Raw genomic sequence first — 27163 nt, forward strand, 5'->3', positions numbered from 1 at the left:
ATATAGTCGGACTAGCCTCCACACACAGTTTGGGTTCCGGTACAAGCCCTCTCGAGAGGGGCTGGACTCTCTTCCACTCTGGAGTTGCCCACGGTGAGAGGCGTCGAGCAGGTGTGGGTATACTTATTGCCCCCCGGCTGGGCGCCTGCACATTGGGGTTCACCCCGGTGAACGAGAGGGTAGCCTCCCTCCGCCTTCGGGTGGGGGGACGGGTCCTGACTGTTGTTTGTGTCTATGCACCAAACAGCAGCTCAGAGTACCCACCCTTCTTGGGGTCCCTGGAAGAAGTGCTGGAGAGCGCTCCTTCTGGGGACTCCATCGTTCTACTGGGTGACTTCAATGCTCACGTGGGCAATGACAGTGAGACCTGGAAGGGCGTGATTGGGAGGAACGGCCCCCCTGATCTGAACCCGAGCGGTGTTCTATTGTTGGACTTCTGTGCTCGACACGGATTTTCAATAATGAACACCATGTTCAAACATAAGGGTGTCCATGTGTGCACTTGGCACCAGGACACCCTAGGCCGCAGTTCGATGATCGACTTTGTAGTCGTGTCATCGGATTTGCGGCCGCATGTTTTGGACACTCGGGTGAAGAGAGGGGCGGAGCTGTCAACTGATCACCACCTGGTGGTGGGTTGGCTCCGATGGTGGGGGAAGATGCCGGTCCGACCTGGCAGACCCAAACGCTCTGTGAGGGTCTGCTGGGAACGTCTGGCAGAATCTCCTGTCAGGAAGAGCTTCAACTCCCACCTCCGGCAGAGCTTTTCCCACGTCCCGGGGGAGGCGGGGGACATTGAGTCTGAGTGGACCATGTTCCGCGCCTCCATTGTTGAGGCGGCCGACCGGAGCTGTGGCCGTAAGGTCGTTGGTGCCTGTCGTGGCGGCAATCCCCGAACCCGCTGGTGGACACCGGCGGTAAGGGATGCCGTCAAGCTGAAGAAGGAGTCCTATCGGGCCGTTTTGGCCTGCGGGACTCCGGAGGCAGCTGACAGGTACCGGATGGCCAAGCGGAACGCGGCTTCGGCGGTTGCTGAGGCAAAAACCCGGGCGTGGGAGGAGTTCGGTGAGGCCATGGAGAATGACTTTCGGACGGCTTCGAGGAAATTCTGGTCCACCATCCGGCGTCTCAGGAGGGGGAAGCAGTGCAACGTCAACACTGTTTACAGTGGGGATGGCGTGCTGCTGACCTCGACTCGGGACGTCGTGAGTCGGTGGGGAGAATACTTCGAAGACCTCAATTCCACCTACACGCCTTCCATTGAGGAAGCAGGGCCTGGAGACTCTGAGGCGGATTCTCCAATCTCTGGGGCCGAAGTCACTGAGGTAGTCAAAAAACTCCTCGGTGGCAAGGCCCCGGGGGTGGATGAGATCCGCCCGGAGTTCTTAAAGGCTCTGGATGTTGTGGGGCTGTCATGGCTGACACGCCTCTACAACGTTGCGTGGACATCGGGGACAGTGCCTCTGGATTGGCAGACTGGGGTGGTGGTTCCCCTCTTTAAGAAGGGGGACCGGAGGGTGTGTTCCAATTACAGGGGAATCACACTCCTCAGCCTCCCTGGTAAGGTCTATTCAGGGGTGCTGGAGAGGAGGGTCCGTCGGGAGGTCGAACCTCGGATTCAGGAGGAGCAGTGTGGCTTTCGTCCTGGCCGTGGAACAGTGGACCAGCTCTACACCCTCGGCAGGATCCTCGAGGGTGCATGGGAGTTCGCCCAACCAGTCCACATGTGTTTTGTGGACTTGGAGAAGGCGTTCGACCGTGTCCCTCGGGAGGTTCTGTGGAGGGTGCTTCGGGAGTACGGGGTGCCGAGCCAACTGATAAGGGTGGTTCGGTCCCTGTATCACCGATGCCAGAGTCTGGTCCGCATTTCCGGCAGTAAGACGGATTCGTTCCCAGTGAGGGTTGGACTCCGCCAAGGCTGCCCTTTGTCACCGATTCTGTTCATAATTTTTATGGACAGAATTTCTAGGCGCAGCCGAGGCGTTGAGGGGGTCCGGTTTGGGGACCTCAGCATCGCGTCTCTGCTTTTTGCAGATGACGTGGTGCTGTTGGCTTCTTCAGGCCGTGATCTCCAGCTCTCGCTGGAACGATTCGCAGCCGAGTGTGAAGCGGTCGGGATGAGGGTCAGCACCTCCAAATCCGAGTCCATGGTCCTCGATCGGAAAAGGGTGGAATGCCCTCTCCGGATCGGGGATGAGATCCTGCCCCAAGTGGAGGAGTTCAAGTATCTTGGAGTCTTGTTCACGAGTGAGGGGAGGATGGAGCGTGAGATCGACAGGCGGATCGGTGCAGCGTCGGCAGTAATGCGGACCCTGTACCGGTCCGTTGTGGTGAAGAGAGAGCTGAGCCAAAAGGCAAAGCTCTCAATTTACCGGTCGATTTACGCTCCTACCCTCACCTATGGTCACGAGCTATGGGTCGTGACCGAAAGAACGAGATCTCGGATACAAGCGGCCGAAATGAGTTTTCTCCGCAGGATGTCCGGGCTCTCCCTTAGAGATAGGGTGAGAAGCTCGGTCATCCGGGAGAGACTCGGAGTAGAGTCGCTACTCCTCCACGTTGAGAGGAGCCAGATGAGGTGGCTCGGGCATCTTATCAGGATGCCTCCTGGACGCCTCCCTGGGGAGGTGTTCCGGGCATGTCCCACCGGTAGGAGACCCCGGGGACGACCCAGGACGCGCTGGAGAGACTATGTCTCTCAGCTGGCCTGGGAACGCCTTGGGATCCCCCGGGATGAGCTGGATGAAGTGGCTGGGGAGAGGGAAGTCTGGGAGTCCCTCCTAAAGCTGCTGCCCCCGCGACCCGACCCCGGATAAGCGGAAGAAGATGGATGGATGGATGGATGTAACCTGTAATAAATAACCTAGCTTGTCCTGTCTTACACAATGTCGTAAAACACCCCCTGATATGCTTTGACCAGAGGTCAGGGGCTTCAACTCCATCCTGTCCACTCTCACCCCCACCCTGTTTCTCTCAATAAAAATGCTCTTGCAAGAGGCCTGAGTCAGACCTCATTCGATCATCGCTGTATGCACAGCGACGAATGACTCTTCACTTGCAGGTGTTTAAAAGGGCATACTGTCTCCCGTGTGGTTCTTGCAAAAATAAGTTAGAGTGGGCACCACTCTAACAGCCGGTACGCGAAAAAAATTCCGACACGTAACGGGTCCGTGGCGCAAAAAAGGTTGGGGACCACTGCCATAAAGCAGGGGTGTCAAACTCATTTTTTTCGCGGGCCGCATTGTAGTCATAGCTTCTTTCGGAGGGCCATTATGACTGTCAACCCAAATAAATGTATGAGCACCTCATATTATATACAGTAAAAGCTCCAAAACAAACTGACAAATAACTCGTTTTCAAATCAGATGAGTAAAAACTAGTCAAATATTTAAAGAAATATATTATTAAAAGTGAAGCCAATTTGCAATTCTAGTAATGACACACGAATTTGATGTGGCAGGCCGTAGTTTGACGCCTGTGCCATAAAGGGTCAATACAGGTCAGTTGATCCAACGAGACTTGTCACTGAAAAGTGTGTGTGTGTGTGGGGGGGGGGGGGGGCAGAACAGGTCGAAAGTGCGCACGTGCCTTACATCACCTCCAGAAGTAGAAAGACTCCGCACGTTTTTATTTTGAAGGCCGAATCTGTGGCTTTATGCTGGAGTGATTTTCCTGGGCGAGAGACGTCACCACTAGGGTCCGTTATAAACGCAAGCAGGCGGTTCGGCTAGCGACGTGATCGTCCGCGGACGTTACAGACTCGTGTCTCGTGTGGGTAGGGCGACCTTCAACATGTGCTTGTGACGCACCGGTGCGGCTGGACGACGCGTGACTGTGGACGATCCAAGCTCAGCTGGTTTCCGACACGGAAGCTGCGCCCCATAAACATGTCGGCTCGCCCGCTCGATAACAGGTGTTGTGCTCGATTTGGTACACCTGTTGTGCTCGATTTGGTTCCCCCGTGAGATTTTGTTCCCCCTGCCGCGGGAGCGCGCACGCTTTGTTTGGAAAGCGAAAAACCGATGCCGTACGGCGTCGTACGGCGTCAGCACTATGTTGTTTTCAATAAAAACATGAAGAATTCACGTTTGCGTCAGTCAATTTTAATTTTTATAAAGGATTATTCTCATTAGATGTCTTTAAATTCATCCGCGTTCTGCCATTGAAGCGGGGTGCATTCCAAGACCAGTCGTACAGACGGAACACTCATTCACTTCAGCAAAAAGCAACGATATAATTACGTGAGCTCTTTGCATAAACCTCGATGCAAAGAAACTTCTCCTTTTGGGAACCGTTACATGCTACAAGGGGTATATATTACAAAGGAGACTTTATTCTTAATTGTGATCATCATTCATCCATCTATTTTATTACTCAGGTATTTTCAAAGCAAATTAATATTGTTGCATTTATTAATTTGCTTTAAAATGAATGATATAATTAAAAGCTGACACTATAGCAATGTCAAACGTGTTCATCTAAGAAAAAGCCACACACGTTTTGTGATCAAATCTTTCATAACGAGAATGATTTGAATGAATTGATTTGAATGAATAATTGAAGAACTTTCAGTTCTGAAGGCTCCTTTTGTCCCAAGCAAAGTGAAAGGTGGTGGGATAAAAATTGTAACAGGAACGCTATAAAAAATGTCAAGCCGTGAATATTTGTGCCCCCTTCCCATTTTGAGAACGGTGAGTCCTGGACATTGACTGGCTTTTTTTCTGTCTTCCTGGGGGTCTGCTCAGGTAGTATGGCAAATTTGAACAGGTTCCCTCATTCCTAGGCCAAATTACATGGGGGGGAACATATCCTCATTTTTTTAAAAATAATAAAATTAAAAAATTAAAAAATTCAATTAAAAAAAAAAGCAAAATGGTCTTCAAGCAAGCTTCAAATATTTAGCATTTAAATTCTGTACATGCTGTACACAAAAAGGAGCCTTCGGTTGGAGGCTCCCCGACACATACAAGATGGAACCACCTGCAACACTCGTCACACTGAATCTGGTAAACAAAGAAAAAAGCAAGATCATACAATGCAGCACATTTACAATAATTTACAACACATGTGTAATTCAATATATTTCTTAATCATCACATGCATTAGTTAACAAGACCTGACATAATTACCCATCTGTTGTCTGTGTCATGTGTAGCTTCCCCACAAACAAAGCACAAGTCAGATAAATCATCTGTGAAAACAAAGACAGAAGAATTGCTATCGTACTTCCCTGTGTAAAACTTAACTGAGTTGTATATAGCATTGATAGCACAGTCAGGACCATTCTTTGGGTGGCAATAACATCTCTTGGGTGCACATTACTTACCAGTCTCTAATAGAAGTGTGGTGGCACTTTGCAGCCTGTACCTATTTATATCGTGTGCCTTTGCTGAGAAATCTATTTCTTCATTTGAAAGAAGATGTTCTGCAAACTGAAAAAGACAATGTCAGATGTTGACAATGCATAAAGAATGCCTTAAATGTTTGCCATCTTGTGTGTTATATATATTGCGTTCAACATTTTAGAAGTCAATTATTTGTGTTATAGAGTAATTACTCTAAAACGTAAGTTTCTGACGTTAGTGTAGAAATTAGCAGGTTCTGCAATGTGAATTTTTGGTGCGTCTCTGGATCTAATTTGCTTGATTTATGTACGTTGTGTGTCTTACCCTCAACGTCGTAAAAAGAAGCTTTTCTTCTCAATACGTACTTCTCCTTCGTAATACCATTTGGGTATTCACGTTTTGTTTTGTAGGCAATAATTTGTTGGTAAGTAGTTGGGTCCATCGTGCGGCAGCGTATTGTTGTCAGAAAACAAATGGCGAAATGACATGAAGTGCGCACTTACAAAGTAGGGTAAAGTGGGTGCTTCGGTGACAAGTTTGAATTCAAGACAATATTGTTTGACCAACAAAGAAAAGAAAACATTATCTATTTGTTTATTTATCTAACATCCAATATTGTAAAGGTATCAGTGCACAAATCATTTATTTACATTTACACCGTTTTAAATGGGGGGGGGGGGGGGGGAACATATTCTCACAGGGCACCCGTGAGGATATGTTTCCCCCCTGTAACTTGGGCTACAGACTCAAGGTCTGTCTGTATTAGTACTGTTTATTGAATTATATCTTTCAAAATTATCAATGACGTTAAGAAGTTAAATGTCTTAATATTGTTGTCGGGCCAATTAGTGGCCCAACAACGTTATTAAGACATTATAACAATTTTATTAAAAAGCTCAATTGGCATTAATTTTGTTCTTTACACATTTTATTGAAATTATTGACAGACGTGCACTGATAACTTTACAATATTGGATGTTAAATAAATAAATAAACAAATAGATAATGTTTTTTAATAAAGTTTAAAGTCTGTCAGGCAGGGAACAAGGCGGAGGACTCGGATGCAGAGTCTTTCTTTTCTCTGATTTATTCCAACACACGATGATCAAAAAATACAACTCAAGGCGCCTCTTGCGAGGGAAACACTCGGCAAAAAGTCCAAACAAAAAGCGTCACACTCGGGCGAGACAAAAAGGGCTATGGGGAACAAGGTACTAACAAAAGGCGTCGCTCTGTGGCGAGACAAAAAGGAGGAATCTTACTGGGAGTTCGGACGTCAAAGAATCGCTGGTGGTCGGGACGAGGCAAGACACACTGGCACAAGACAAGGGGAAGACACGGATTAAATACACACAAAAGGGCTGGGACGCAGGTGCTGACAATTAGCGCCAACCACGCAGGTGCACACAATCGGGATCAGGGAATACAAGACAACCGAAAACAGAGGAAGGAACCACGAACTGAAACGGAAAAGATGACAAAATAAAACAGGAAGTGAAGTTACGACACAGACAAGACAGAAATCCGGAAAAATAAACGGACCGCATGACAAAGTCATTATTTTTGATGTTTCTTATATGATAAAGAAACAAAGTTGTTTGACTAAAATAAGGCCAAAGACATTGATAAAGTGCAGTAATAACAGTATCACTGCACAAATCATCAGAAAAAAAACAGTTGGAGTCTAGGACTCACCGTTCTCAAAATAAGAGGGGGGGGGGGGGGGATATCCTCACGGGGCCGCCGTGAGGATATGTTCCCCCTCTGTAATTTGGCCTAGGAATGAGGGAACCTGTTCAAATTTGCCACACTACCTGAACATACCCCCAGGAAGACAGAAAAAAAGCCAGTCGATGTCCAGGACTCACCGTTCTCAAAATAAGGGGGGGGAACATATCCTCACGGGCCCGTGAGGATATGTTCCCCCTCTGTAACTTGGGCCAGGAATGAGGGAACCTGTTCAAATTTGCCACACTACCTGAACAGACCCCCAGGAAGACAGAAAAAAAGCCAGTCGATGTCCAGGACTCACCGTTCTCAAAATAAGGGAGGGGGAACATATCCTCACGGGGCCGCCGTGAGGATATGTTCCCCCCCCCCCCTGTAATTTGGCCTAGGAATGAGGGAACCTGTTCAAATTTGCCATACTACCTGAGCAGACCCCCAGGAAGACAGAAAAAAAGCCAGTCGATGTCCAGGACTCACCGTTCTCAAAATGGGAGGGGGGCACAAATATTCACGGCTTGACATTTTTTACAGCGTTCCTGTTACAATTTTTATCCCACCACCTTTCACTTTGCTTTGGACAAAAGGAGCCTTCAGAACTGAAAGTTCTTCAATTATTCATTCAAATCAATTCATTCAAATCATTCTCGTTATGAAAGATTTGATCACAAAACGTGTGTGGCTTTTTCTTAGATGAACACGTTTGACATTGCTATAGTGTCAGCTTTTAATTATATCATTCATTTTAAAGCAAATTAATAAATGCAACAATATTAATTTGCTTTGAAAATACCTGAGTAATAAAATGGATGGATGAATGATGATCACAATTAAGAATAAAGTCTCCTTTGTAATATATACCCCTTGTAGCATGTAACGGTTCCCAAAAGGAGGAGTTTCTTTGCATCGAGGTTTATGCAAAGAGCTCACGTAATTATATCGTTGCTTTTTGGTGAAGTGAATGAGTGTTCCGTCTGTACGACTGGTCTTTGAATGCACCCCGCTTCAATGGCAGAACGCGGATGAATTTAAAGACATCTAATGAGAATAATCCTGTATAAAAATTAAAATTGACTGACGCAAACGTGAATTCTTCATGTTTTTATTGAAAACAACATAGTGCTGACGCCGTACGACGCCGTACGGCATCGGTTTTTCGCTTTCCAAACAAGGCGTGCGCGCTCCCGCGGCAGGGGGAACAAAATCTCACGGGGGTGTTGTGCTCGATTTGGTTCTCCCGTGAGATTTTGTTCCCCCTGCCGCGGGAGCGCGCACAGCTTGTTTGGAAAGCGAAAAACCGATGCCGTACGGCGTCGTACGGCGTCAGCACTATGTTGTTTTCAATAAAAACATGAAGAATTCACGTTTGCGTCAGTCAATTTTAATTTTTATAAAGGATTATTCTCATTTGATGTCTTTAAATTCATCCGCGTTCTGCCATTGAAGCGGGGTGCATTCAAAGACCAGTCGTAAAGACGGAACACTCACTCACTTCACCAAAAAGCAACGATATAATTACGTGAGCTCTTTGCATAAACCTCGATGCAAAGAAACTCCTCCTTTTGGGTACCGTTACATGCTACAAGGAGTATATATTACAAAGGAGACTTTATTCTTAATTGTAATCATCATTCATCCATCCATTTTATTACTCAGGTATTTTCAAAGCGAATTAATATTGTTGCATTTATTAATTTGCTTTAAAATGACAGCGCAATATAATTAAAAGCTGACACTCTAGCAATGTCCAACGTGTTCATTTAAGAAAAAGCCACACACGTTTTGTGATCAAATCTTTCATAACGACAATGATTTCAGTGAAGTGATTTGAATGAATAATTGAGAAGAAATTTCAGTTCTGAAGGCTCCTTTTGTCCCAAGCAAAGTGAAAGGTGGTGGGATAAAAATTGTAACAGGAACGCTATAAAAAATGTCAAGGCGTGAATATTTGTGCCCCCCTCCCATTTTGAGAACGGTGAGTCCTGGACATCGACTGGCTTTTTTTCTGTCTTCCTGGGGGTCTGCTCAGGTAGTGTGGCAAATTTGAACAGGTTCTCTCATTCCTGGCCCAAGTTACAGGGGGGGAACATATCCTCACGGGTGGCCCGTGAGGATATGTTCCCCCCCCTTATTTTGAGAACGGTGAGTCCTAGACTCCAACTGTTTTTTTTCTGTCTTCCTGGGGGTCTGCTCAGGTAGTTTGGCAAATTTGAACAGGTTCCCTCATTCCTAGCCCAAGTTACAGGGGGGAACATATCCTCACGGGTGCCCGGTGAGGATATGTCCCCGCCCCCCCTCATTTTGAGAACGGTGAGTCCGAGACTCCAACTGTTTTCTTCTGATGATTTGTGCAGTGATACTGTTATTAATGCACTTTCTCAATGTCTTTGGCCTTATTTTGGTCAAACAACTTTGTTTCGTTATCATATAACATACATCAAAAATAATGACTTTAAACTTTATTAAAAAACATTATTATCTATTTGTTTATTTATTTATTTAACATTCCAATATTGTAAAGTTATCAGTGCACATCTGTCAATAATTTCAATAAAATGTGTAAAGAACAAAATTAATGCCAATTGAGTTATGCCAGTTATAATGTCTTAATAACGTTATTGGGCCACTAATTGGCCCGACAACAATATTAAGATATTCAACTTCTTAACTTCATTGATAATTTTGCAAGATATAATTCAATAAACAGTACTAATACAGACAGACCATGAGTCTGTAGCCCAAGTTACAGGGAGGGAAACATATCCTCACGGGTGCCCTGTGAGAATATGTTCCCCCCCATTTAAAACGGTGTAAATGTAAATAAATGATTTGTGCACTGATAACTTTACAATATTGGATGTTAAATAAATAAATAAACAAATAGATAATAATGTTTTTAAATAAAGTTTAAAGTCATTATTTTTGATGTATGTTATATGATAACGAAACAAAGTTGTTTGACCAAAATAAGGCCAAAGACATTGAGAAAGTGCATTAATAACAGTATCACTGCACAAATCATCAGAAGAAAACAGTTGGAGTCTCGGACTCACCGTTCTCAAAATGAGGGGGGGCGGGGACATATCCTCACCGGGCACCCGTGAGGATATGTTCCCCCCTGTAACTTGGGCTAGGAATGAGGGAACCTGTTCAAATTTGCCAAACTACCTGAGCAGACCCCCAGGAAGACAGAAAAAAAACAGTTGGAGTCTAGGACTCACCGTTCTCAAAATAAGGGGGGGGAACATATCCTCACGGCCCCCCCTGTAATTTGGCCTAGGAATGAGGGAACCTGTTCAAATTTGCCAAACTACCTGAGCAGACCCCCAGGAAGACAGAAAAAAAAACAGTTGGAGTCTAGGACTCACCGTTCTCAAAATAAGGGGGGGAACATATCCTCACGGGCCACCCGTGAGGATATGTTCCCCCCCTGTAACTTGGGCTAGGAATGAGGGAACCTGTTCAAATTTGCCAAACTACCTGAGCAGACCCCCAGGAAGACAGAAAAAAAACAGTTGGAGTCTAGGACTCACCGTTCTCAAAATAAGGGGGGGGAACATATCCTCACGGCCCCCCCTGTAACTTGGGCTAGGAATGAGGGAACCTGTTCAAATTTGCCAAACTACCTGAGCAGACCCCCAGGAAGACAGAAAAAAAACAGTTGGAGTCTAGGACTCACCGTTCTCAAAATAAGGGGGGGGAACATATCCTCACGGCCCCCCCTGTAATTTGGCCTAGGAATGAGGGAACCTGTTCAAATTTGCCACACTACCTGAGCAGACCCCCAGGAAGACAGAAAAAAAACAGCTGGAGTCTAGGACTCACCGTTCTCAAAATGAGGGGGGGGAACATATCCTCACGGGCCACCCGTGAGGATATGTTCCCCCCCTGTAATTTGGCCTAGGAATGAGGGAACCTGTTCAAATTTGCCACACTACCTGAGCACACCCCCAGGAAGACAGAAAAAAAACAGTTGGAGTCTAGGACTCACCGTTCTCAAAATAAGGGTGGCCCGTGAGGATATGTTCCCCCCCTGTAACTTGGGCCAGGAATGAGGGAACTTGTTCAAATTTGCCACACTACCTGAGCAGACCCCCAGGAAGACAGAAAAAAAGCCAGTCGATGTCCAGGACTCACCGTTCTCAAAATGGGAGGGGGGCACAAATATTCACGCCTTGACATTTTTTATAGCGTTCCTGTTACAATTTTTATCCCACCACCTTTCACTTTGCTTGGGACAAAAGGAGCCTTCAGAACTGAAATTTCTTCTCAATTATTCATTCAAATCAATTCACTGAAATCATTGTCGTTATGAAAGATTTGATCACAAAACGTGTGTGGCTTTTTCTTAAATGAACACGTTTGACATTGCTAGAGTGTCAGCTTTTAATTATATTGCGCTGTCATTTTAAAGCAAATTAATAAATGCAACAATATTAATTCGCTTTGAAAATACCTGAGTAATAAAATGGATGGATGAATGATGATTACACTTAAGAATAAAGTCTCCTTTGTAATATATACTCCTTGTAGCATGTAACGGTACCCAAAAGGAGGAGTTTCTTTGCATCGAGGTTTATGCAAAGAGCTCACGTAATTATATCGTTGCTTTTTGGTGAAGTGAGTGAGTGTTCCGTCTTTACGACTGGTCTTTGAATGCACCCCGCTTCAATGGCAGAACGTGGATGAATTTAAAGACATCAAATGAGAATAATCCTTTATAAAAATTAAAATTGACTGACGCAAACGTGAATTCTTCATGTTTTTATTGAAAACAACATAGTGCTGACGCCGTACGACGCCGTACGGCATCGGTTTTTCGCTTTCCAAACAAGCTGTGCGCGCTCCCGCGGCAGGGGGAACAAAATCTCACGGGGGAACCAAATCGAGCACAACACCGGCCCTGCAACTCTCATTTTTCACTAAGCCTATTGTGAATCAAAGGACTTTCAGAATGACAAAAGTATTTGGACTTTCTTCCTTAGTCATAAAGTTCGTCATTACCAGATTTACCTGATTGTGTTCCTTTTTACTTTGTATTTATTTGATCAACCTATAGCTTTGTATTCAATATTTTATGTCTCATCAACAAATAAAGTCAACACAAACGGGCAAAAAAACGTTGCCAAACAGGACACAAAACGCGATCGATCAATCGACGTTGACAGTGACGATACGCTCGTCACTTCCGGCGCTGGGCAAGATGGCGGCGCACGAAGAGCTGTTCGTGTGGGAAGGAGACTGGGGGCTGCCGTCGGTCAACAGCGATTGTTTGGTAGTTTTGGTCGGTTGCCGTTTGTCTCGTTTTATGTATGAGGTCAGTTGCTTTAGCGGCGTTCACGATGAGAGCTCAGCATGCTTGCGAGTAGACGCAAAATCAAAGCACCAGTGCGATCGGGAACAAACAAGTGACGATCACGTCAGGATCTTGCATCAGCGGTGTACCTGAAATCATCCACAGTTTACTAGAGCTGCTAATTTTTTTAATTGAGCCTTTATTTATTATTATTATTAAGGGCATCAACAAATTCAAATTTGCAATGGCGACCTGGCTGCAAACAGCAGAGTGAACCAAATCAAAACAATCTTCTGTACAACAGTGTTTCCGAAGCAGGCGCACGTAAGCAAGCACAATGCTGAGCGGGCGTAGTAACATTTCATAATTGACTTCCCGTGTCGTGTGTCAGTTCAAGCAAGTGTCCCCCAAAAGCGTAGATGACAATGTATTTCTGGGATTTCATGTTTAAACGCCCGTGTGGTGTCCTCGTTAAGACGTCACAATTGTCTGAGACGTCCTGACACTTGTTTGGAGCTTTTGATGTCAAAGTTTGGCTTTCGTGTTCTGCAGAGCGGAGTCAAAGCTACCTTTAGTTTTTGTTCTCAACTTTTTCGTCGCGCAGCGCATATATCACTTGAGCCCCAACCATACTTCCCGCTTTGAATTGCTCGCACCAAAATAAAAGCATGGTTTTCAAAATAAGCCCTACCCGTTTGTGGTTTCTAAGTGGGGTCCCCACACGGCAGCAAAGCGAGCCAAAATTGGAACGTACCCGAAAGTGATTACTCGTCTCCGTTGTCTTCCCTCTGCTCATTTTGATTCCAATGTTGTTGTCACGTCACCGTGTCTGCTTTTATCTTTAATGAAATTTAAAAAACGCTGCTTGCGGAGGCTGACAGAAGCTGATACAACTTAGGAGTGGCAGCAGTCTGTGTTCGGAGGCAGCAAACAAAACAAAAACGCCTTTCAATGTTTACCAAACATGTGTTCGTGGCAGGCGTACGCTCAATTTTCCGGCGCTCCTCTCAAAGTCCACAAGTTAAGCAACCCGTGGAGATGTCCCGGAGGTGAGGAAAACCCTTCGCAACTCCCGCACCCGCCTGCAGAGGGCGCCTCCTCACCTCTCCTTTGCATTCAGGTACCATTCCCGCACTGAGGACTGCCCACAAGGAGGCGCTGTGGCGACCCTCTGACATCATCGTCCACCTCCAAAAACAGGCAAGCAACACAAGGCTCGGTCAGATGCGCCGCGTCGACGGTCAGCAGCAAGTTGACTGTCATTTGTCAATAGCTCAGGGCTGTGGCCATCGACGCGCCGCATGTGCAGAAGCAAAACAAGAAGCATATCGTTGCATTCAAAAGACATAAGTGCCATGGCTTGCCACATCGCGTGCTCTTAAAAAGGATTTGCCACCTCTCAAACCTTTTTTACTTTCAAAAACCTTCCACGCTTGTTACATCATCAACACAGTAAATATAGAAAGCAAGAAGTTGCGAGGACTTTGTTGTCGCCATTTTATTATCGGAAAGAATTTCTCCCAACGGCAAATGAGACTTTTTGTCCAAAATGGCTTTTGAGCATTTTTTTTCTTTCAAGAATGTTTTGGAAGAGGATTGCTGAGATTTTCCTGTCTCCTTTCTGCTTTGCTGTGGTTCTGACCCACATTTTCCGCATCAGAACCCCGACCCTTTCCCGGCAGCTGGAAGTCATTAACTCGCATGCTGTGCGGCCTGAGGCTGGTCATAGCCATGGGGTGCAGGCGGGGGTTTGTTCGTCTGGCAGAAGCGCACGTGGGCGGGTGGTCGTAGTGCCGAGGAGCTGCTTGTGTATTCCTTGTTGCCGGCGTTGTCTAGACAACCCAATTTCTTCCTGTTCCAGAAGTACAATGCCGACTTTGACCTGTCGCCCAAGGAGGCCGCAGACAGCCTGGCCTTCGTCGCGCTGGTCCAAGAGAAACTCTCGCCGGCCGTGGTGTGTATGCACGTGTGCGCCTGTGTCCGTCTGCATGTGTCAATGCGTGTACCCGCTCGCTGGTACCATTTTCCACTTGTAGCTGTACGCGCTGTGGGTGGAGCCCAAGAACTTTGCGGAAGTGACGCGGCGCTGGTACGCCGAGCATGTGTCCTTCCCGCTCGGCCTGGTCTTGCCGGGCCGCATGCGGCGCCAAGAGCTGGACAAATTGCGCCTGCTGCGAGGAGACGCCAGCCTGGAGCCCGGCGACGAGCTGGAGAAGGAGGTGAGCGGCCGGCGCTTTTCAGCTTCTTGGCTTTTTTGGGGGGAAACATCATTACATCCTCCTCACCAAGAGCCTGGGCTGGCCTGTTAGCATGTATCGCAGCGCCACTTCAAGTCAAGAGGCTCAAAGGGGTTCAGAAAAAAAGGTATTGGGTCATTCTCCCTGCGCAATTTGATGAAGGCTTTGCTAATGGATGAAGCGTTGCGAGTCGATGCGCTCGTTTGCAAATCGTTCCCAGGCTCTCCAAGCAAACTGGTAGAAGCGCTTTTGAAAACTGACCCTGATGACGAAGGCGGCCCTACTTGCCTTCCAGTTGTACGACGACGCCACCAACTGCATGGACCTGCTGGCGCAGCGACTCGGAATACAAAAGTTCTTCTTTGGAGACTCGTGAGTCCTTTGCTGTTTGGCGCGTCGCTGTCCGTGTCGCTCGCCGTGTCGCTCGCTGTGTCGCTCGGGCTTGGTCGTTACAGTGATCGACGTCTGGTCAGGCCTTCGTCTCTGGATGCGGTCGTGTTTGGCTGGCTGGCTCCCATCCTCAAGTGCGAGCTCCCTAGCGGGAAGTTGCAGCAACATCTCAAGTCACTGGACAACCTGCACGCCTTCTGCGCCAACATTCTGCTGGTCTATTTCCCCCGTCAGGATGCCGCCGTCTGCGTACATTCCACACCAACCGGGCGCTGTGCTGACCACCGTGCCCGTTTTGCTTTTTGTGTGTCCACAGAGAACAGCGGTCCCCGATTGGGGTGTTCGGCCAAGAGCTATGATGTGGAGCACGTGCCCAACCGGCGCGTCAAGCAGTTCCTGTCGGCGCTGGCGGCAGTGGGCGCCATGCTGTCCTATGCCTTGCTCACCGGCATGGTGTCCGTCCAGCGCGGCCACAAGGGGGCGCTGGAAGGCCAACGACATTCGGCTGGCCCTGAGGACGACGAAGATGAGGACTGACTGGCTGTGGAAGATGAGGACTGAAGTTGCAGACCGCTTTCGTTGGAAGACGAGGACTGACATTGCAGACTGCTTCCGTTGGAAAACAAGGACTGACGTTGCAAACCGCTTCTTTGGAATTTCCCCCGCGTTTTATTCACGTTTCTCAGCCGCCTTTCTTCCCTGTTTGACATCATCCACCTTTCTTGTTTCCTCTCTTTTGTTGCTCTGATGTTTCCTCTGAGCTCCTGTCACGTTTCCTTCCTGCTTCCTCCATGTTGACATGTGAAGTGTCATGAGTAGATTTTTTTTTTTTTTTTTTTTTTGCCTTTTTGAAATAGTGTCAGTAACGCTCATGGGAGCTCCGCTCCCTCAGTCTGTACTCCAGCTGCACGCCTGACGCCAAAGCTCAGGAATGTCTGCATGTGCGTGCTGACGAGCTTATATGGAAGCAGTTTGAGTTGAGCTTCATCATCAGAGACAAAATAAAAGCCCTGTATCCATGGCAACTGCGTTGTGTTAATGTTGGAAAGCTGAACAGCCAGCGTTACAGCGTCCTTGCCTACGACCCTATGCTGGGCCGATTTAAATTGTATTTATTCTATTTTTTAAATTTTGTTTGTTTCTGCAAGGACAAGACTTGTCGATAAGGTAAGCGAGTTGAACCAATTCTACTCATCTCGTCCCGACTACAACCAAGGTTTTACTGCCCATGTACCCATGTACAATCAGTCAATAGCGTCACGTGTGGTCCCGCCCCCTTCTCCCACCCCATCACTTTCGGCGGCTGCGCGTTCTCGCAGTCGTGGTCTGTGTGCCCGCGGCTCGTCTTCCAGTGAGGTTGAGAGGATGAAGATGGAGATGATGACTTTTATGCTGTCAATCTCCTTGCTCAGAACGGCGGCACAAGTCCCGGAGCAGCAAGGTAAGACGGATTTCGTTCTTCGTCGTCATCATTTCTTGAGTGACAGCGGAGTGCACACTTTTACAGTCGTCATGAACTTTGGGGTGTTCGAGAACAAGCCAGCCGCCATCTAGTCGGGCTTTCGCAATCGTTTGGCATCAAGTTGCGCCGCCAACAATGACGAACATTCATAGAGTAACATTGTACTGTAGGCCGAAGTGTTCAACAGAAAGCGTTCTGGCTCGTAACATCCAAGTTGTGCTTAAAACCAGAGAAACTGCTAAAATGATTCAACGGGGAGTCGCTGATAGAAGCAGGTCGTTTGAGGTCGCGTGACGTCATGAAGTTCACGTTGAATGTGAAAAATTCTCACATTAAAATTTGACTTGCCGACCATCGTGGTCTCTGGCGGACGACTTTTCAAAGTCAATTTGCTGCTGCGTAACTCCGCTGCTTTTGGCTATTGCCTCTTAAAAATGAGGCCAACTGTTTTAAACGAAGACACGCGCGTACCCTCCCTCTGCCGGCGGTCACTAAAACCGAAGGAATTGCTGCCTTAGTTTGCCAGATGCTGACGTCAAATTTGACGTTAAGTAAACTTAACAATGTGATCACGTCACACATCATCATGTCAAGTGTACCACCGCGCGATTGGCAAGGCTGGCTGGGCAGTTGCGACCTCTAGGGCCGACGCGTCTCCAACGCACCTGCTTGAATCGGGTGTGTTGCATTTTGGCACGAGCACGCCCCCCAAAAGATAATTGTGCCGCAAAGCGGTTTTAGCACTGTTTATCACTGTGTGGGGAATAGGCAATTTAGCGCCCACTTCAGCTGCAGATAGGGTGGCCGTGCTTGCTAAGAAGTTGATCACAGAAACTGAGTGACAAGGGGAAATATCAGAGAAGGGGGCGCGCGGGGGATAATTCACCTGTGACGATAAGTGGTGATGAAAAGGTTTGGTTTGCACTGTAGTGCAATTTTATTAGTGGGCTAAAGTCAATCACACCTCAATATCTTCACAAAAACACACGTTATTTATAATATTATAAATAAAGGCCTAAAATTGCTGCACATTTTCTGAATTGTGTCAAATGGGTGATGCAAAGCTATAATGTCACCCACAGGTTACGTGAAATTGGTTTAGTCTCCTCTTCACTTCTAAGTGAGCGACAATGTTGGGAGATGGGAAAACTATCGACTGTTTTTCTTGTCGAGTGCCACATAAATTGGAGATAGTCTTGCCCACAAACGAGCGGTTCAAGATCAAATGCAAATGCATTCTTGAAAGGGGACTTCAACAATTTTTTGTAAAAATTGAATACACTTGTATACATTTACAAAAAGCTACTCTGATCAAAATAAACATTCGTACAAGTTTCTTTTCAACTCTGTTTCATTTCATGTTTCAAACGTAAATTTGGACTTGTTTCGTGGAACACATTTGGTGATTCTTTTCATACCACAAAGAGGGAGTCCACACAAGTAGCCCACTCTGCCTATTGCTGCATTGCAAGTTCACCTCGTCAGGCTCTACTCCAGAGTGCCAATAAGTCCATCCGAAGAAACCACGCACACCCCGACGGTATCACCGAGCATTGTTACGGTAACCGTTCTGTCTCCCCGCCAGTGATGGATGTGCTGAGCGCTCAGGACTCCAAGTGGCAGGGTGAATTTTGGGGCAGCGCCAGTGCACCAGCCGATGTCTACGTGGCGGCAGCTATTCGCCTGCCGCCCAAGGTGGGCGGCGGCGTCCTCCTTGGTGTGTATGGGAAGCACGACAACAAGAAGTACCTGGAGGTTGCCGTCATGGCCAAGATCAACAAAGGTGGCCAACTACTTGCTCCTTCTTCCTCTTTGTTTGGTCCACTTTTGACTTTCTCTTTGGACAATTCCTATTTGACTTGCTGTTTGTCTATGAGCTGTTCCTGATGGCTGCCTGTGTGCGTGCGCGCAGTGTCGCTCCGCTTCTTGCGTCCATCCGATGGGAAGGTTCACACGGTGAACCTGGTGAATGCCAACGTGTCAGATGGGCGCCGCCATTCGCTGGTGGTGCGTCTGAGTGAGCTGCGACACGCCAGCATGAGGGCGGAGCTCTACGTAGACTGCCGATTAGCCGACGCGGCAGAGGGCGCGCCCCACCTGCCTCCCCTCCCTCGGGAGCCGGATGCCGTGGAGATCCGACACGGACAGAAGGCGTACACGCGCATGCAGGTACACCTGGCCACGGCCCTTAGCGACTCCCTCTTGCATATTTGTGACTAAAGCTCACCATATCGTCATTCATATCCATATTTGTGACGAAAGCTCCGTGATGGTCACCACATCCTGTGCATATTTGTGAAAAAAGCTCCCTGTCCATAATGGTCACCATATCACCTTTCGCTTTATGTGGTCTTACTCTCGTCGGCTGAAAGTTTCTGTTTGCCACCAGTGCCGATACTAGTGATAATTATACCCACACTAGGCCGCCACAAATCGCCCGCGGTCGTCTCGCAATGGAGGAGACTGGAACGAGCAAACGATTGCCAAGCGGCGTTTGGAATCCTTTGCTCAGTACACATTCCCCATTTTCAGCAACAGAATAGCAATCCCTACAGCGCAGTTTGCCGGGGTTCGGCCCCCGTGAGCCCCGTTTCGGATGGGACCCCGTTCCCAAACGCCCGATTCAAATGATGGGGACAAAGCTTGACGATGGTTTGAATCGGGCACGCAGGAGCCGGATGGGGAGGGGAGAGCCCCGGCCGCGGTTTGTACCGTTGCGTTTGAGTGACGCCGGCTGGTTGTTTGCCACTCAGGGCGCCGTGGAAATCCTGCGCGTGGCGCTTGGGGGCAGTATGGTTCAAGCCGGCGCCCTGGTGGACTGTCCTTTTCTAGGCGACTCTGCCCACAACCTAGGTGAGTGACACACCCGTGGCAGTACACGTGACTTCGGTATTCTTGAAGCGTAACGCTTTGTGCGCGCGGCGACCTGCATACTATCCTCGGTGAGTGCGTCCGATCCTCGGTAAACGAAGACGCTGTCATCTGGTGACTGAGCTTTGCTTCCTGTCAGCTGATCACGCCAAAGCGCTGATTGGTCAGATGCTCCTCTTCAATCAGATGCTGGGGGAACTCCGACAGGATGTCAAGGAACAGGTGAGGTACCCTTCACACTAGGGTGACTTGCAACAGAGACCACATTATTGCTTATTCTGGAACAGCCAAGAGTTGAACAGAAGAAGGCCACTGCTACCTACTGTCGTGGGTGTGCAGTTACATGCCAACAAAATGGCGAGACGTGTGCGCGTGCGTGCAGGTAAAGGAGATGTCTTTGCTGAGGAACGCCATCCTGGAGTGTCAAGTTTGCGGTGAGTGGGGTTGCCACTCGCACGCTTCATGGCAGGATGCCACTGAAGCCACGTGTGTGTGCGCCCGACCGCAGGTTCTCACAAGGCGCGTTCTCACTGCTGGCCCAACCCATGCCACCGGGGCGTGGCCTGTGCCGAAAGCCTGCACTTCCCTGGCTTCACCTGCGGACCGTGCCCGCCCGGCACACTGGGAAATGGGACGACCTGTCGTGACGTGGACGAGGTCAGCGCACGCACGCACGCGCGCAGGACGATGGCAGCGAGTGACGATGCCGTCCCCGCCAGTGCGAGGCGCAGCCGTGCTTCCGACCGTCGGCCTGCATCAACACGGAAGGCGGCTTCCGATGTGGCCCGTGTCCTCCCGGCCTGCGTGGGCCGCCGCTCTCCGGGACCGGACTGCACTACGCCAAGACGCACAAGCAGGTCACGCGCGCACACCCACGCATGTCCAAAGGCTTCTGCTGCACATGTGACTTTCCGGCTTGTGTGTTTCTGTTGGATGTATGTTTTGTATGTTTGTACATATGTCTCATGTTTGTATTTTGTCTGTGTACATGTCATTGTGTGTTTGAATGCGTACTTAGGTGTTTTCGTGTGTTGCTATTTTTGTTAGTGCATATTTGTATGCACGCACACGTACGTGTTTGTGTTGTTTTTCAGGTGTGTGTAGACATGGACGAGTGTGTGGAGCTTCCCGACGCTTGTGTGCAAAACTCGGTTTGCACCAACACAGAGGTGAGTCGCCGGCAAGCCCCGCCCCCTGCCGCCCCCAGCGTTGTTATCGTTGTTGTCTTTGGGATCAGGGCTCCTTCCGCTGTGGCGGCTGTAAAGCTGGATACCTTGGCAACCAAACAATAGGTTGCTTCTTCCGCAGTTCTTGCGCCTCCTTGACCTTTAACCCTTGCGACGCCCATGCCCGCTGCAACATGGAGAGGAACGGCGTGCCATCCTGCACGGTGACATGCGCCTCCACGCGCCCACCACCAAGATGTGCTGCATGTGCCGCTTCTCGCTAACGTGCTAGCGTGTTTGTGTGCGTGCAGTGCAATGTTGGTTGGGCGGGCAATGGAAACACGTGCAGCGTGGACACCGACCTGGACGGCTACCCGGACCGGTCACTGCCCTGCCTGGATAATAATAAACACTGCAGACAGGTCAGCATCGTCCTCGCCGTCCTCTTCATCATCCTGGCATCAGATGACTAACATTGTGTCCGTCAGGACAATTGCGTGTCAACTCCAAACTCGGGTCAGGAGGACGCCGACAATGACGGCATCGGAGATCAATGTGACGACGACGCCGATGGAGACGGGATAAAAAATGTGGAGGTGCGTGTGCGCTTTGGACGTGGCTTGTGGTCATGTGACGTGCGTCCACATGCCACATGGTCACCTGGGCTCGGTCCGATGACAATCATGTCGCCTCGCGTGTGGAGCAGGACAACTGTCGCTTGGTTCCCAACAAGGACCAGCAGAATTCCGACAGCGACTCCTTCGGAGACGCGTGCGACAACTGTCCCAACGTGTCTAACAGCGAGCAGACAGACACGGATGGAAATGCCAGAGGGGACGCCTGTGACCTGGACATTGACGGAGATGGTACCCGAGCGCAATCGGCGAGCTGGGGTTGGGCTCGTATTTTACTTGACTCGTGCGTGTTTGTGTGCGCGTGCAGGCATTCCAAACGTGCTTGACAATTGTCCCAAGGTTCCTAATCCCATGCAGACAGATAGAGATCATGATGGCATCGGAGACGCCTGCGACAGTTGCCCTGAACTCAGCAACCCGACTCAGGTGCACGCACGCATGCAGCAAGCTTTTCTACGCTGTTGGGGTTTTCATTGAGCATGTTTTTGTTTTTCAGACGGACAAAGACAATGATTTAGTGGGAGATATTTGTGACAACAACCATGACATGTACGACACACGCACACATGCACACACCTTGGCTAAGAGAAGGTGATGACACGGTGCGCTGCATTCAGGGATGGCGACGGCCACCAGGACAACCGGGACAACTGTCCTGACATCACCAACGGTTCTCAGTTGGACTCGGACAACGACGGCCTCGGAGACGACTGCGACCAGGACGACGACAACGACGGCATCCCGGATCACAGGGACAACTGCAGACTCATCCCAAACCCTCACCAGCAAGACTCGGACTGTAAAAAAAATTGAATGCCACCCCCGAACGTGTGTGCGTGCGCATATTCACGAGTGTTGATGTGCCTTCATGTGAATGTGTAAAGTGAACGGCATCGGCGACGTGTGCGAGCTGGACTTTGATGACGACGCGGTCTGGGATGCCCTGGACGCCTGTCCTGAGAGTGCTGAGGTGACGCTGACCGACTTCCGAGCTTATCAAACGGTGGTTTTGGACCCCGAAGGCGACGCCCAGATCGACCCCAACTGGGTGGTCCTCAATCAGGTCAGCCGGCAGCGCCCCACGGCGGTCAGCTTCATCTGTGAGATTCTCGGCCATCGCTATTCTCCTCCTCCTGCACCTCCTCCTCTGTCTTCTTCCCACTCTCTAGGGGATGGAGATTGTGCAAACAATGAACAGCGACCCGGGCCTGGCCATCGGTGCGTTGGTCGCACAAGCATGGAACTCCATTGTTGCCATATCGCAAGCCAATGACCTCTGCGTGCGTGCATGCGTGCAGGCTACACGTGGTTCAACGGGGTGGACTTTGAGGGAACGTTCCACGTGAACACAGTGACGGACGACGACTACGTCGGCTTCGTGTTCTCGTATCAAGACTCGTCAAGTTTCTACGTCGTCATGTGGAAGCAAACGCAGCAAATCTACTGGCAGACGCAACCGTTTAGTGCTGTGGCGAGCCCCGCCTTGCACCTCAAGGTACTGCACTCCACTTTGACACAACTTTGTACGCTGGTCATTCTACCCTGACGGCTCTGCTCTCTCCGCCTTTACTCTGTTCGGATTCGACATGAGATTGAAAGGATTCTGCGCGGACTCTTTATTCTACCCAACTCGTTAGTCTCTGCTGCCGAAAACGGTCCCGGTGATGTCCTCCGGCCTTTCGCTGTTAGTGTCATTGCATGATCCGTATGTGCATGTGCCGGTCAGGCAATGAAGTCGAGCACGGGTCCTGGCGAGTATTTGAGGAACGCGCTGTGGCACACGGGCGACACAAGCGGTGAAGCCACGCTCCTGTGGAAAGATCCCAGGAACGTGGGCTGGAAGGACAAAACGTCATATCGGTGGCAGCTCAGCCACCGCCCGCAGGCCGGATACATCAGGTCAGTCCAACAACATCAAGATGTTTATCATGTCATTCAAGCTAGCGCACTCATCATTAGTCATGGGATACACTGATGTTAAGCTTGGACTCAAAACAAATACCCTAATGCTAAGCTGGCGCGCTGGCGTTGCACTCCACTCCAGGGTTCGTCTGTTCGAGGGCTCTGACATGGTGGCTGACTCGGGCGTTGTGATTGACAGCACTTTGAGGGGGGGCAGACTGGGGGTCCTCTGCTTCTCCCAGGAAAACATCATCTGGTCCAACCTACGCTACCGCTGCAACGGTAACAATGCTCGCGCACACGGGTGCAATGTATCGCTAGCACTGGCACTTAGCCTTAGCAGCCAAAGCCTGCGGCGGCCTATTTTGATACCCTCCAAAAATAACGACTGACCTGGGGGGCGTGCCCACAGAGCGTTTTACAAGCTTTGCCCATCGATCACAACAGGATGCCCTAGTCTACCATCAGCCATTGCAGGGGGGAGGAGGGTGGCAGTAGCAAGACTTTGACCCAGCAGATGAGACAAGCCAAAACCTGACTCGCGTTGGCAGGAATAACGGCAATGGAAGAGGGGTTTCCTCCTCTCGCTCAGTCCAGGTTACTCTAACAAATATTCCATGCCCGGTTCAGTCTGACTGGGGAAGCAAAATTGGCTGAATGCAAATTCCCACACCTGCTGCTTCGGACCTCTAATTAGCATGAGCTCTGCTGTCGTGCTTCCAGATACGCTTCCTGAAGACTTCCACAAGCACGGCCAACAGGTGGTGATGCACGTGCAAGTGTGAGCGCAGATGGGGGACGTAGCCAAAGGTGGGGGCGAAGCCAGATGCAGGGCCCGACCTGAGCCATCGGCTGTCAATCAAAGGACACTCTTGAAGACAAAAAGTGGAGCGAATGGTGTCAAAACTCCCTTCAAAGAATAAAGCCACAGATCATGTTTGTCAGTCTTTTATTACAAACATCACTTGTGACATGAAAGAACTGAGTGAAATGGCACACACATTGATGGACATGATGAGCTCACGAGACAACTTTTGAGGTTAAAATAAGCACCTGATTTGATTGACATCTGGTCCAGACAAACACGTGTGTGTGTGTGTGTGTGTGTGTGTGCGTGTGTGCGTGTGTGTGCGTGTGCGTTTGTGCGCACCGTCATTTTCCAAATGAGCTTGCGCGTCCGTGCATGTAACCTTTGTTTAGAATTGTGATTGGATAGTGATACAGTGATCCCTCGCTACATCGTGGTTCGTTTATCACGGTTTTACTACATCGCAATTTTTTTTTTCAACATAAAACGTCTAAATTGAGGAATTATGGCACAAAACTTGCCCACACTCCAGCAGAAGGCAGGGAGAGCCCAGACAATTGCAGTGCGTACACTTGAGTTCTAAAAACATATTTACAGTATGTACACTTGTACCTTGTTATAAAAAAAGTTATAATAATAAAAGCTGTTCTAAAAACATATTTGCAGTATGTGTCGAGAATTCTCCATGTTATTTATGTTATTCAGCCGTGCTTTGATTTGAGGTAGGGTGATTTATTTTGAAGGCTGTTTTCAGGCGATACCACTTCCTGTTTTTCGTTCGTGTACATCAGGGGTCACCAACACGGTGCCGTGGGCACCAGGTCGCCCGTGAGGACCGCATGAGTCGCCCGAAGACTGTTCCAAAATTAGCTCAAATAGCGGCACTTGTCAGTGAGCTGCATCTATTTATTTTACAGTCAAACCTCGGTTTTCGAACGTCCTGGTTCTTGAACAAATCGGAATACGAACAAAAAAATTCGAGATTTTTTTGCTTCGGTTGTCCAACAAATTCGGAGGTCGAACCTCGCGAGATGAGCCGGGAGGAACCGAGAAAACCCGACCGCGCAGCCTAGATGCCAACTGACTCCGTTGTTATTGTATTTTCGTTACGTTGAGGATTGTATTAACCCCTAACCATGCCTCCAAAGAAAGCAAGTGGGAGCAGTAAAGCCATCCTAAAACACAAAGACGGTCTTAAAGCAATGCGACAGTGAGCGCCCGGCGCCCTACGGTTTCGCGATCGGACCAAATTAAGCTCCCTGCGCACTGAGGTCCACTTAAATTTTGGAGAGTACATCAGGACTTTAAAAATATTTTCTAAATTCTAGCGACGGCTCTGTCACAATAATGCGACCAGCGCGGTGCAGTTGCGCGGTCGGCGACGCGCTACTGTTGCGCGTTCGCCGGTGCGCTGCAGTTGCGCGATCGAACAAAATTAAGCTCCCTGCGCACTTAGGTCCACTTAAATTTTGGAAAGAACATCAGGACTTTAAAAATATTTTCGAAATTTCAGCGACGGCTCTGTCACAATAATGCGATCAGCGCGGTGCAGTTGTGCGGTGGGCGGTGCGCTGCAGTATGCGCAAATGAAAAAATGCTTAAAAAGGGCGGGGTTTTTTTTGTCTTGAAACGGATTAAAAATATTCCATTATTCGTAATGGGAAAAATAAATTCGGAATTCACCCGATTCGCTTCTGGAACCGCTTTCTGAAACGGATTGTGGTCAAAAACCAAGGTTTGACTGTATTTTTGCTATTCTTGTTAAAATCACACATGTGAACTGCAAATGACAATAATAACACATAGTGAAACCCAAATTGAGCAAATTGGCTATTTTAGACGTGTATGTCAAACTGGTAGGTCTTTGCCTTAATCAGTACCCAGGAAGTAGCTCTCGGTTTAAGAAAGGTTGGTGACCCCTGGTGTACATATGTCGTTACAGTGGTACAGCAGTCATTGACAATGTAAGTGGGTCTCCTAACAAGAGAAATGAACGGTCACAGGTGTCTAACCTTTAGGACAATGTAGTATTGCGCCAAATGTTCGTTTACATTCCTTGAGAGGTTCGTGTTCGCGTGTTAGCACTATCACGAATTAGCATCTTTCCGCTAACTCGTTAGCCTGCCCAGTACTTCTTGTTAACATGTTACACGCACATACGTATAATATTTATATTTTCAATATTTATACAAATTTTCGGTATGTGATTTATACTATTAATGCATTATTTACGTGTTTGAAACAATTATTTAATGTTCTAATAATAAAATGTGCACTTAAATGGTTTCGTATACATTTATTGACACACAAAAAATGTACAGATGAGAGGGTGACCATGGTTCGAGATGTTATGCTGGGTTGTGTGACGTCATGACGGACGGGCAGCAGTTGAATACAGACACAGACTTGAGCAACAGTTGTCGTCCTGGGTCTCATTCATATCAGTACATATATACACACGAACATGGTGTCAGAAGCGACTGGACCCAACCACAGTTTGGTTGGACGGCGTTGTGCTTCACTGCGGGGCCAGTGAAAGAGGGTGAAGAGGGACAGACGGACGGATAGCAAAGACGAGTGGAACGGCGGTTAGCAACCTGCTAGGCTAGCGACACCACCCACCATGGCAACGAATATACCGCCGCTGGAGGGGATGAAGATGAGCGGCGACCTCGCAAGCAATTGGGACAATTTCAGAGGGGAATTTGAAGACTATTTATTGGCAATGGGATTATCAGAGAAAGAGCAACCAGTGCAAGCAGCAACCCTACAGAGAGTAATGGGTAATGAATGTCGTCACATATACAAGCATAACTATGGACTCACGGCAGACCAAGGGAAGGATGTAAAAGTTATTTGTGATGCTTTGGAGGAGTACTTCAAACCAGCTAGGAACGCCATATTTGAGAGATTCGTTTTTGGAAACTGCAAGCAAGATGAAGGGGAGCCGATTGATGTGTTCGTAACGAAACTGAGGGAGAAAGCTGCTTCATGTGAGTATGGACAACTCAAAGAGGACTTGATCAGAGACAGACTGGTGCTGGGTGTGAGTGATGAAAGTGTGCGCCGCCGGCTGCTCAGACAAAAAGATCTCACACTAGCATCGGCCATAGATATACGCAGAACAGCAGAGATGACAGATACAAGCAATCACGCAGGACAGGCCTCCAGAGACAGTGCACACAATGGATGGCCCGCGGCCACGTCCCCCGCCCAGGCAGGAGCGTCCGGACATAATTCGAAATCAGACACCGAACATATATGACAGCGCTACGTGCAGATTCTGCGGCAACACGCACAGGCATGGGTGTGATTTTTGCCCAGCC

General features: G+C 48.6%; 2 protein-coding genes and 1 long non-coding RNA gene across 14 annotated transcripts; 2 read left to right on the top strand and 1 right to left on the bottom strand.

Annotated features, from left to right (window-relative positions):
* Window positions 1–4173: 4173 nt before the first annotated feature.
* On the bottom strand, window positions 4174–13420 carry LOC148392659 (uncharacterized). Of its 3 annotated transcripts, none has more exons than XR_015860821.1 (4): window positions 13121–13420; window positions 5327–5432; window positions 5130–5191; window positions 4174–5003 (listed from the first exon to the last, which is right to left on the bottom strand). It is a non-coding gene; the product is annotated as an uncharacterized LOC148392659 (long non-coding RNA). The 3 variants fall into 3 exon arrangements; XR_015860823.1 differs by lacking the exon at window positions 13121–13420 and adding an exon at window positions 7551–7809; XR_015860822.1 differs by lacking the exon at window positions 13121–13420 and adding an exon at window positions 5670–7030.
* On the top strand, window positions 12202–16018 carry LOC148392660 (metaxin-1-like). 6 transcript variants are annotated; one of them, XM_088386932.1, is made up of 9 exons: window positions 12202–12354; window positions 13346–13415; window positions 13487–13566; window positions 14228–14320; window positions 14403–14585; window positions 14656–14730; window positions 14899–14975; window positions 15077–15222; window positions 15310–16018. In XM_088386932.1, the coding sequence occupies exons 1-9, from the start codon at window positions 12274–12276 to the stop codon at window positions 15528–15530; spliced, it is 1026 nt and encodes a 341-aa protein (XP_088243058.1). In that variant the 5' UTR covers window positions 12202–12273; the 3' UTR covers window positions 15531–16018. The 6 variants fall into 6 exon arrangements, with proteins under 6 accessions (XP_088243058.1, XP_088243054.1, XP_088243056.1 ...); XM_088386928.1 differs by lacking the exon at window positions 14656–14730; XM_088386931.1 differs by lacking the exon at window positions 15310–16018 and having other exon boundaries at window positions 12231–12387; window positions 14676–14730; window positions 14824–14975.
* Window positions 16019–16056: 38 nt separating this feature from the next.
* Window positions 16057–23968, top strand: thbs3a (thrombospondin 3a). 5 transcript variants are annotated; one of them, XR_015860820.1, is made up of 23 exons: window positions 16058–16160; window positions 16313–16434; window positions 18041–18238; window positions 18368–18624; window positions 19209–19308; window positions 19466–19548; window positions 19709–19760; window positions 19835–19983; window positions 20046–20495; window positions 20564–20716; window positions 20804–20914; window positions 20981–21088; window positions 21199–21358; window positions 21435–21553; window positions 21624–21676; window positions 21745–21926; window positions 22012–22190; window positions 22297–22345; window positions 22426–22622; window positions 22854–23026; window positions 23172–23311; window positions 23477–23626; window positions 23753–23968. XR_015860820.1 is itself a non-coding variant. In XM_088386925.1 (23 exons), the coding sequence occupies exons 2-23, from the start codon at window positions 16359–16361 to the stop codon at window positions 23812–23814; spliced, it is 2814 nt and encodes a 937-aa protein (XP_088243051.1). In that variant the 5' UTR covers window positions 16142–16160; window positions 16313–16358; the 3' UTR covers window positions 23815–23968. The 5 variants fall into 5 exon arrangements, 4 of the variants coding, with proteins under 4 accessions (XP_088243048.1, XP_088243049.1, XP_088243050.1 ...); XM_088386925.1 differs by lacking the exon at window positions 23477–23626 and having other exon boundaries at window positions 16142–16160; window positions 20046–20183; window positions 20421–20495; XM_088386923.1 differs by lacking the exon at window positions 23477–23626 and having other exon boundaries at window positions 16126–16160.
* Window positions 23969–27163: the final 3195 nt, after the last annotated feature.

Source organism: Syngnathus floridae, chromosome 10 (genome assembly GCF_059516105.1).
Source record: "Syngnathus floridae isolate MCC-2025c chromosome 10, RoL_Sflo_1.0, whole genome shotgun sequence".
Lineage (NCBI taxonomy): Eukaryota > Metazoa > Chordata > Actinopteri > Syngnathiformes > Syngnathidae > Syngnathus > Syngnathus floridae.

Coding starts and splice junctions, on each gene's coding strand:
- LOC148392660 (XM_088386932.1), top strand. CDS start 12,274: ATGGCGGCGCACGAAGAGCTGTTCGTGTGGGAAGGAGACTGGGGGCTG. Junction 14,321..14,402: donor AGAAACTCTCGCCGGCCGTG/GTGTGTATGCAC, acceptor TTCCACTTGTAG/CTGTACGCGCTGTGGGTGGA. Junction 14,586..14,655: donor GCGACGAGCTGGAGAAGGAG/GTGAGCGGCCGG, acceptor CTCCTCACCAAG/AGCCTGGGCTGGCCTGTTAG.
- thbs3a (XM_088386922.1), top strand. CDS start 16,359: ATGAAGATGGAGATGATGACTTTTATGCTGTCAATCTCCTTGCTCAGA. Junction 19,549..19,708: donor GACAGGATGTCAAGGAACAG/GTGAGGTACCCT, acceptor GCGTGCGTGCAG/GTAAAGGAGATGTCTTTGCT. Junction 22,346..22,425: donor CGACCCGGGCCTGGCCATCG/GTGCGTTGGTCG, acceptor GCATGCGTGCAG/GCTACACGTGGTTCAACGGG.